The sequence below is a fragment of the Sinocyclocheilus rhinocerous genome, unplaced genomic scaffold (genome assembly GCF_001515625.1).
Source record: "Sinocyclocheilus rhinocerous isolate Xijiao unplaced genomic scaffold, SAMN03320098_v1.1 scaffold2735, whole genome shotgun sequence".
NCBI classification, from domain to species: domain Eukaryota; kingdom Metazoa; phylum Chordata; class Actinopteri; order Cypriniformes; family Cyprinidae; genus Sinocyclocheilus; species Sinocyclocheilus rhinocerous.
This window is the reverse complement of record NW_015652156.1, coordinates 112,802-123,927: the sequence shown is the minus strand read 5'-3', so window position 1 is coordinate 123,927 and position 11,126 is coordinate 112,802. Positions and strand designations below refer to the sequence as shown.

At 39.2% G+C, this 11,126-nt stretch overlaps 1 protein-coding gene across 1 annotated transcript in view; it reads left to right on the top strand.

The window, feature by feature from the left end:
* LOC107713864 (engulfment and cell motility protein 2-like) overlaps positions 1 to 10,111 on the top strand; it is a gene marked incomplete at its 5' end in the record, with an annotated part of 22,893 nt that extends 12,782 nt beyond the window's left edge. Inside the window, 2 exons of the mRNA XM_016519506.1 lie at positions 341 to 418; positions 8,787 to 10,111. Coding sequence (XP_016374992.1) covers positions 341 to 418; positions 8,787 to 8,987 — 279 coding nt within the window. The remainder of the gene's footprint in view (positions 1 to 340; positions 419 to 8,786) is intronic.
* Positions 10,112 to 11,126: the final 1,015 nt, after the last annotated feature.

Sequence of the window (11,126 nt, the reverse complement as noted above, 5' to 3'; positions counted from 1 at the left end):
TTTTTTTTTTTTTTTTAAAGCCTGCCTGCCTGTGTCCCTCAAATAAACAATTAATCGCTGACGTCATCATCATTATTGAATAATGCATTTATGAAGCAAACATGTTAATATGGTAATATTGCATGCATATTTATTTAAATATATATCTGGTTCCTCTCAAGGTTTTACTCCTCTTAAGGAATTGTTTAGTTTGGTTCACTTTTTAAAGCAGTACTATCTGTAAAACTGCTATGAAACAGAATGCACAATACCCAAACCATACAGAATATCGCACATTCTATATTCTGTTTCTTTGTTATGTATGTATGACTGACGTGTTTGAATGGCGCTGTGTTTGTAGGAAGTGTTAGAGTTGGCATTTTCCGTCCTCTACGATCCTGACGAGGCTCTCAACTTTGTGGCACCCAGCAAATACGAGGCGAGTCTCGAAAACAGCACTTAAATCACAGTTCTGTTAGAAATGCAGAAGTTCAAGGACTGTTTGTTATTCACTAAACTCTTTATGCGTTGATAATTAGGGCTGTGAATCAACTAAAAATATTACTAATTTTTCCCATTTTTCCATTAGAAATGTTTGTTTTTTATGTGAGGATCTAACGCCTGTATCACAAGTATCACTAATATGCATCTACACCACAATCTTTGTTCACACCACTAGTGACATGATGCCAGTGTGTTAATTCTTAATTATTTGTACATATTTCCCCATCCCTAACAGTTAACCCTGCTGACAAATCCAGCATTGCTGGTCACCAGCATAAGTATGTTTGGCAGGCTGGGACCGGCTTGGAATGCTGGTGGATCTTTTGGGTGCTGGTATTATCCCAGCAAACCCACAACAAAACTCATGTATGCGTTACATATCATGTTTCTTAGTGTGTGTTCCTAGCTAAATAGAGGCCAATTATCCAATTAATTTTAAGAAATTATTATAAGAAAAACACATGATGCAGGTTACGTTTAATGGCACAGCAAAACCTTCAGTGTTAAACACTGCTCAGTTTTCATATTTACATTTACATTTATTCATTTAGCAGACGGTTTTATCCAAAGCAACTTACAATTGAGAAATACAATAAGCGATTCATCATAAAGAGGCAAATAAACGCAGGAAGTGCTTGCAATACAAAGTTTCAGGCATTGTTCAGAGTAATACAAGCTGGAGAGGTTAAGTAAAGAGAAAGCTTTTTTTTTTTTTTTAAGATGAAGTCAAATGATGACGGAAGAGATGAGATTTCAGGTGTCGCTTGAAAATTGTCAGGGAATCAGCATTCCGGATAGGGGTGGGAAGTTCATTCCACCAGCCAGGAACGGTGAACGAAAACTTTTCTAGAAAGTGATTTTGTGCCTCTCTGTGATGGCACCACAAGGCGTCACTCACTAGAAGATCTCAGACTTCTGGAGGGAAGGTAGATTCGTAATAGTGAGTGGAAGTAGGCGGGTGCTGAGCCTGTGGCTGTTCTATATGCAAGCCTTCTTGAACTTGATGTGAGCTGCAACCGGGAGCCAGTGCAGGGAGATAAAGAGAGGTGTGACATGGGCCCTTTTTGCCCTTTTCGTTGAAGACCAGTCGTGCCGCTGCATTCTGAATCATTTGTAAAGGTTTGATTGTGCATGATGGAAGTCCAGCTAGAAGAGCATTGCAGTAGTCCAGTCGAGAAATGACAAGGGCCTGGACAAGACGTTGTGCAGCATGCTCCGTTAGGAAGGGCCTGATCTTTCTGATGTTGTGCAATACAAACCTGCAAGATCGAGCAGTTTTTGCAATTTGGTCATTGAAAGTCAGCTGGTCATCGAAGATTACACCAAGATTTTTGACCGAACTTGATGGGATAATTGTTGATGAACCTAACTGGATGGTGAAATCATGATGTAGAGTTTGAGTGGCAGGGAAGACAAGAAGCTCAGTCTTTGCGAGGTTGAGCTGTAGGTGATGTTCTTTCATCTATGCTGAGATGTAATAAACAAACACACAAATAAACGTAGAGTCTTTACAGATTTGAAAGATGTATTACTCTTATCTGTATGACTACAAATGACGGAGTATTTTAAGAGCAAGTGAGTGCACCGGCGCCTCCATCTGTCCTGCAGCGAGCACTACTGTTCAGCTCCACGCTCCGCACAGACACTGAATAGCGCACATTTCTCTAGGTTAACATTAGATTGAGCGGCTATGTAAAGTTGCTAATACTTGCATATTTCAGATGATAAGCCATATTTGAGGTCGATGAATGATAGGCGAGCGTTTGGATGTCCTGCCTGATGTACTGTATTACCATAGACCAGCCGTTAATGATCTGTTAGTCATGGACTGCGTGGCTTCGCCTGTCGATTTTTTTTTCTGCGACTGATAAAAGTTTGGTCGACCAAGCCTCTACTGGTCGACTAACGATTAGTCGACTATCAGGGGGCAGCCCTAGCTGTGTGTCATCAGCATAGCAATGGTAGAAGAAACCATGTGCTTGTATGATGGGAGCCAGTGATGTAGTGTATATGGAGAAGAGGAGGGGTCCAAGAACTGATCCCTGAGGAACTCCAGTGACCAGCTGATGTGCTTTGGAAATCTCCCCTCCCCAGGCCACCTTGAAAGACCTACCAGTGAGATAGGATTCAAACCAGGGAAGTGGAATCCCTGTGATGCCCAGTGATGAGAGCATGGCCAGCAGGATCTGATGATTGACGGTGTCAAAAGCAGCAGATAGATCCAACAGAATGAGAACTGATGATTTGGAATCAGCTTTTGCAATCCGCAAGGCTTCAGTGACTTGAGACTAGTGCAGTCTCAATTGAATGTCCACATCTGAAACCTGATTGGTTAGCGTCCAGTAGGTTATTCTGTGAAAGAAATGAGGATACCTAGTTGAAAACAACTCGTTCAAGTGTTTTCGCTATGAATGGAAGGAGAGAGACAGGTCTGTAGCTATCTGTAAGTGAAGTGTTTAATGTAGGTTTTTTTAGTAGTGGGGTTACCCGAGCCTGCTTGAACGAAGTGGGGAAAGTGCCTGTGAGAAGAGATGTGTTGATTATGTGTGTGAGTGCTGGTAAGAGTGTTGGGGAGATTGCTTGGAGAAGGTGTAAGGGGATTGGGTCTAGAGGGCATGTTGTAGGATGGCTGGAGAGGATAAGTTTGGATACTTCTGCCTCAGTGAGGGGACAGAAGGAGAAGAGGGGTGTTTTAGGAGTAGATGTGGTTGGTTTGAGTTCCTGTGTGTGTGGAGCTGAGAACTGGCTGCTGATTGTTCTAGTTTTGTTTGTGAAGAATTTGGCAAAGTCATCGGCTGTTAAGGAGGTGGTGGGGCATGGTGGAGGGGGACAGAGGAGAGAATTGAATGTTTTGAAGAGGTTATGCATGTCAGATGCGCTGTTGATCTTGTTGTGGAAATATGAAGACTTGGCAGTATGGACTTCAGCAGAGAAAGATGAAAGCAAAGACTGATACGTACTCAGGTCTGATGGATCTTTTGATTTGCACCATTTTCTCTCTGCTGCCCTGAATTTGGACCGATGCTTACAAAGAACATAGGATAACCAGGGGTTAGAAGGGGCAGCCCGTGCTGGCCTGGAGGAGAGAGGACATATATTGTCCAGACAAGAAGTTAAAGGGGAGCACAAAGTGTCAGTTGCTGCGTTCACATCCAAAGATGAGAAATGTGTGGGTGAGGGAAGAGAGGAGGACACTACAGAGGAAAGATAGGAGGGTGAAAGGGAACTGAGGTTTTGTCTAAAGGAAACTGGTAGAGGGGTTGGAGGCTCACAGGTAGCAAGATGTAGGTTAAATGTAATGAAGTAGTGGTCAGAGGTGTGTAGGGGTTTTACCAAAATGTTGTCTGCGCCACAATTGCGTGTGGAAATTATGTCCAGTTGGTTGCCAGATTTGTGAGTGCTTTTGGTGGTAAGGCGTTTGAAGTCAAATGAAGCTAGGAGTGAATGGAAATCTGCAGCATAAGGCTTGTCCAAATGAATATTGAAGTCACCGAAGACTATAAGTGGACTGCCATCCTCGGGGAATGAGGACAGCAGCCCATCTAGCTCCTCTAGGAAGGTGCCCACTTGCCCAGGAGGATGATAAATGACTACAATATGGAGTTTTACCGGAGCTGTTACAGTAATAGCATGAGATTCAAATGAGTTATTATTGCATAGAGGAGCGTGGGTTGAGTATTTCCAATTGTTAGAAATGAGAAGACCAGTACCTCCACCCCTCCTAACCTGACAGGGGGTGTGAGAGAAAGAGAAGTTGTTAGAGAGAGCAGCAGGGGTTGCTGAATCTTCTGGATTAATCCAGGTCTCAGTCAAGCCCAAGATGCTAAGTGCAGTTTGGGAAGCAATAGAGGGAATAAGATCTGCTTTGTTGACAGCAGACTGTCAATTCCAGAGACCCACAGAGAAAGAGAGATATATAGAAGAAGAAATGCAGATAGAACGCAGGTGAGCAAGATTGCGTTGCCGTCTGCATTTGATGTAAGAGCGTTGCTGCGAGACAACCGGAATGTATTGGAAACACGATAGAGGTGGAAAAAAGAGGATAGAAAGGGAAAATAGGAAATGAATACTTAAGTGCGTTGCCGGTTTCGTTACTCGGTTAAAGTCGCACAGGAAAAAGTCGCAGGTCTTTACACTCATAGGTCTTCACACAAGGAGGCTGAACACGAGGGCTGAACGCTTCCGCGCCAGTGAACTGACTCCACTTAAATACACAGCTAATCCACTTGAGTAGAAACCGCTTTCTAATTATCACAACAGCCTATAGCACGCAAATGGCTCGAAATCAAACCTAAGTGCGGTACAGTTTGCCACTTAAGCGCAAATTAACAGGTAGCAAACAGTCTTTTTGTAATTTCTAATTACAGCCAACGGCAAACAACATGCAAGATCAGCATAAGCGTTTTAAACAAAACACGAGGTAAATGAATGAATCCTCCCAACTAGCAGATATTTACTCTAATCGACAGTAACAGAAAACTTGTATTAAGCAAAACACTTACGCTCTCTTGCCGTCTCCACAGTCAATTTGCTTATCCTGAGATTGGAAACTGCTCAGCAAGTTTTAAATATTCTTAAAGTCGCTGTCCATGCCTTTCTAATTATCACAGCAAAACCTATAGCACGCAAATGGCTCGAAATCTAAACTAAGTGCGGTACAGTTTGCCACTTAAGCGCAAATTAACAGGTAGCAAACAGTCTTTTTGTAATTTCTAATTACAGCCAATGGGAAATAACATGCACAATCAGCATAAATGTTTTAAATAAACACACAGTAAATGAATGAATCCTCCCAACTAGCAGATATTTACTCTAATCGACAGTAACAGAAAACTCGTATTAAGTAAAACACTTACGCGCTCTTGCCGTCTCCACAGTCAGTTCGCTTCATATGGCCCCAATCCATAGAGTAAAAGTAACACTGAAGCAGTGTTGCAGTTAGTGAAATAAAGTCGATTCACTTTACAAGATTAGTAATGACACTTGCAGTTAACAAACAGAATCACTGAAGATAAGAGGAACAACAAGAACAGAAAAAAGAGAGAAGACGAGTAAACAACACAACTACAACTGACTCGCAGCCTTAGATGAAATCAACTGCAAATGAAATCAATGATATCTCACCAGAGCATGCATAAACAACTGCAAAAACATCACAATGTTCAATTATTATAAACCATTTTGTCTTTATTTCTTTTGTATGGTCTGTTTGAAGTCACTATTATGGTGATTTGGGCACTTTGCCCTTGACTTTGGATGAATTAATTCTACTTCAGAAATTGTTGAAATTGCATGCTATCACTGTTGTCTACAATATTTCATGCTCCTGGCTCCATGTGTTCTCAAATGAGCATTAAAAACAGCAATTTTCCATTTTGACCTTTCATTATTAAGAGCTCTTTATTAGCAATAGCACTTATCATAACCCCCCTGTTACCGAACAATCTGATTATGCTGTTATTAGCAGTATTTTTCTTTGCTTTTGATATCTCTTAATGTTTTAGTTTTGCAATGTACACAAGTTCTTTTAAACTGATTTTAAATTATTTGTGCACAGATCCTTTGAAACAGAACATACATCTTTTTAAATGTTTCACTGGTTTGAATTTTAATTTTTTTTAATTTTTTTTCACAACTTTAGATACTATTTTATCAATAATATAATCCTTACAAAAACAAATTAAAATTAAAAATTTTCAGAACCAGCTTCACCAGCTCCATTATGCTGGTCCACCATCTGGTAGGAGAAACCATGTTTCTCACAGATTAAACACTGATTTGTTTGTAAATGAGCACACAGTATTTTACATGTCTTTACAGCTTTACATATATTAAAAACCCATTAAGGTTTAGAGTATCACTCATATATATGTTATGTGCAGCGGCAGCTGAGTATGGAGTCAAAACATGGCCACATAAACTTGCAAAGGAATTGAAGTATTGCAAAAGAAAATAAAGTTTTGCAACAAAAATGAAACTACTGAGAAAACATAAATGAGCTTTTTGCTAACAAAAATAAAGAATTGCAAAATATAAATGAAACAGTGCAAAAGCAATGATTTTGCAATACATATTTTCCATGGCCATATTGACTAATTTATTTTCAACGCTGCTTTTATTTTCGTTTCAATCAAGGGTGAGCTTGCGATACCGACATATTATCACATTCCCACAAATTAATATATCGTGGCCATGACAAAACTAAACCAAAAAGACTAAAGCTTCAGTTTTTGAATCTTACAGTGACAGTCATTTCTTAATTTATGTCAGGAGTTATGTACATGAAAAAAGAAGTCAATATTGATATGAAGCTTGAGTCTTAATGATTTATAGTTTATTAAGTTAATTACATTCTTTTACATTAAAACTAGCAGTAACTCTGAACTAATGTAAACAAAGAACGCTTCTGTGTGCTGGCGTACTCCCACAGGTGAAGAGATTTTAAACAAACACTGTTAATACACATTTGGTTAACAAAAGGAAACAATACACATTTTAATTAGGGCTGGGAAAATAAATCGATGCATCGCGAATCGAGAAATGATTCAGCATCGATTCTGAGATTTTCCGAATGCATCGCAATTCTTTCTCGAGTCGATTCTGAGCTTAGTTTTGAACAGCATATGGCACTGCATGCTTTAGAAACAGCCGTACTCTGCTTGTTTTCAAATCCTTGCACACACTTGAACATAAATAATCATTCATAAAATTTGAAAAGGTTGAAGCAAATTACAAGGGTGTTCACAGTGGGCTGTGTTTACATTAATCTCGCGTCATAAAAGCATTCTGAGCCGAGGTGAAATTACATGACTCAACCGAACGCACAAGCGCTCTTCAGCACTTCTTCATGAGCATTTGAGTGTGCGGATAAAAACTAGATTAGAGTGCCATCTGCTGTTAAAATCTAAGCTCAGAATAGATTCCAGAGAGAACCGCGATGCATTCGGAAGAATTTATCGTCGCAGCCCTAATTTTAATAATTTTAAACCATTTAAACTTTAAAAAAGTTATATTAAAAATTGTCTTTGATCTTCCAAGCTGTTTAATGGCAGTCAGCGGGTGTTGCAGTTCATCAGTCCAAAAGAAGTGAAATAAAGCGCATCCATCCATAATAAAAAGTGCCTCACACGGCTCCGGGGGGTGGACAAAAGCCTCCTGTAGCGAATCGATGCGTTTTTGTGGACAAAACCCGCCTGGAGCGTATCGATGCGTTTTTGTAAGAAAAATAACCATCTCTCCCCTGCGCTTCCGCGTTCGTCACTTCTGAGCGGCGCATGCGCAACGCCGACGTCCTACGTCATCCGCCCGGAGCTGCTTCTGTGTACAACTGTTGTACGCAAGCTAGATTAAAGTGATTATTACGTTTTGAATATGGATATTTTTCTTACAAAAACGTATGGTTGAGGGTGAGTAAAAAATTGTCTAATTTTCATTTTTGGGTGAACTATCCCTTTAACTTAAACAAAGGCTGCTGATACACATATAGTTAATAAAACGAAACCATGCATGTTTTAATGCTAGTGAATAATAGGAAACGATCCACCCACATGCCTCTGCTCAATGATGGTGCCTTGATCATCTGTGATCTGAGTCTCTGGCCAATGACATAACTTCCAGGGAGGCATGCCCAGGCCTGTTGTACACGCCCCAGTCCCTTGATTCCACCCCCATGTCAAAACAATGCCAGAAAGTGAGACGCGCAGAAACGTGAAGCACAAAGGGATCAAACGGTATCGCAAGCTCACACTTGACTGAAATGAAAAAAGGCAATGTTGCAAATAAATTAGTAGATATGGCCATGCAAAAATAATTGCTTTTGCTCTGTTTCATTTTCTTTTGCAATTATTTATTTTTGTTTGTAAAAATCTTATTTATGTTTTCTCAATACTTTCAATTTTTTTGCAAAACTTTATTTTCTTTTGCAATACTTTATTTCTTTTGCAAGTATATGTGGCCCTGTTTTGATTGCAAAAGCACATCTCTGCAAAACTAGCATGCAATAGTAACATTACTGTGAAAGTAATCCTAGAACTGCATTACAGCAATATTTACAAACAGCAGCAGTATGCAAAAGACAAGACTATAAGCATCAAACTGCGTGCTTAATGCATCATGACAGACTTACATTCCAGAGTGAAGTGCGGCTTTAATGGGACACTATAGGCCTTCAGTCCACAGATTGACAGAGACTGTTTGTGTTGCAGACTGTGTTGTTTGAATATGGTATTTTATACTTTATTAGGAAAAATGTATAATTTGTGGAAAGATGAGTGACCTTTGTGCTGTTTGTTTGTGTGGATCAGTATTGCATCTGGACAGATGGGCTGTCTGCGCTCTTGGGGAAGGAGTTGGGAAGCGATCTCACACGAAGTGACCTTGACACATTAATGAGCATGGAAATGAAGCTCCGCCTCCTCGATCTGGAGAATATCACCATCCCTGAGGCTCCGCCCCCTGTGCCCAAAGAGCCCAGCACTTACAACTTCACCTACAACTATGGATGAGATGTCTGTCCGTTCAACCAGAGCTTGTGTTTTCTGTGTCTTTCACTCTTCAGAGGTGAAGTGTGTCATTTGTCTGTCACTAAGATTCTTTCCTGCCGGTTTCAAGTTCAGAGTCGCATTGTTTAGTTTGACTTGCTGAAGAGTGAAACCCTGTGATGCTTGTTTGAGCCTCCCAACACGACAACTTCTGACGTGACCAGTAGAGTTCAAGATGGACGAAAGAGTAGAAATGACACATTTCACCTCTATACTAGTGTATGTGCCTGAACATGAACTAGTCTTGGTTACGAGAGTATTTTTTCAGTCCTTTTTCAAATGTTTGTAAGTCAGAAAAACAAATGGTTCTTCTGTATTCAAGTATTTGATTTTAAATGAGAAAAGCAGAAACAGCATCTTAAACATCATTCTGTGTTTAGATATTGTAAAGCATCTACTCCCATGTGTGATGTGATGTTAATTGCTTAAATGAGTAACTCAACTGAACAGTTAGTAACTTTGTACACCCCACAGATCTGTCTGCAGATAACTAATATTTACTGACGTTTGCTTTTGTCAATAGAAATATATTTTTGTACTTGATGTGAAAGACACTATATGGTCTGCATGAAACGGTGGAAAGCAAGCGAGTGCAAGAATATGGAAACTTTTTGTGACTCGTAGACTGAACAGGATGAAGGCCTGCGACTGCAATATTCAAAAATCCATTCAAAAGTCTTGCAGAAACTATATGTGACAATAGCCATACGAGTTCATAGATTTAGACATTTATTTGGTGATTTCTTTGTTACAGTACTCAAACATGACTGCTCAGTCCGTTTAGCTGGAAATATTTACACGTTTATCTTCTGTCTGTGCGTTCATATTTGCTTGCCATAATGTAAGGTTATTCTGTGTGAAAACAGGACGAACGCATAGATGGATTGCTGACAGAGGTGTGATGTTTATCAGATTTGCTTCATGCTACAGCTGGTAGTTTCTGAATGTTGTAGTGGGCAGGTATCAGTTTTTGGGTTGAAATGTTGTACACACTATAAATATATAGTGCCTTCAGAAGGTATCGATTCCCTTTTTATTTCTCATTGCTAAAAAGGTAATTTTAATTAAGTTTTTATTTTTTATGTTTGGGGGGGTTGATTTGATTTTATTGAAGGAAGAAAAAATATTTCATCTTTAAAATTTGAAGGCCACTGTATATAAACTGTATATATTGTACTGCTTTATCACAGTAATGCAATGGATTTGTGTGCAATAATAAAATGTGTTGAAGTCATAGCTTGATATTTTTCATCCATTTGATTAATAATTTTAGCTGTGCCGCACACCCATATTAAATGCAGTTGCATACAAACTATGTATGGAGTTGTAAAAAAAAAAAAAACACTCAAAAGCAATTAATGTATAAATGTTGACTTGAAATAAAAATGAAGATTAATATGTGGTGCACAATTACTGCTAACCAGTGATGGCTTAGCTAATGAAGCCATATAATGGACACTTTGGGCAGATGAACTGTCATTGGTTTGTGATAAAGGTTATGAATAAGTCAAATGACTTCCATTTCGTCTGTTATCCAAAACCAGTTTACAAGAACTTTTGTCTGGTACCCAAAACTGCATTAACTAAAGTCCATTACCATCCTGAGACAACATAAAACCATGAAATTGCTATATTCCCTCTTATAGCACGCATAGAAAGAGCAAGAGAAAAAATAAGTAAAATAAAATGCACAAATTATTAAATTAAATGAAACCTTTATTAATTATATTTCAAAAGTAAGCATAAGGTAGCACTCTTGTCAACATATATAATTAATATTTAGCTGAAATGTTGCAAAACAGAACAATTAAACTATCAAATAGTTTTTTAGTTAATAGATATCTATCCTGCCATTTGTTGTTAAATACCAGTGGTGATGTTTTACACATGACCAGTCTGTTGCCGGAAATGGAGTCACCAGCATGTAGTGAGGTAGAGTCCTTGCTGTCTTTACCAGTGCCCGAATTTGTGTACATGATATACTGATTCATGAGCTAGGCAGCTGATTGAGAAACACCTAGAGAGCAGGTCACAGAGTGCTGAAATGAATGGTATGTAAAAGTCACCAATGCTCTGCTGATTCTAAAGCTGAAGAGTTCCAAA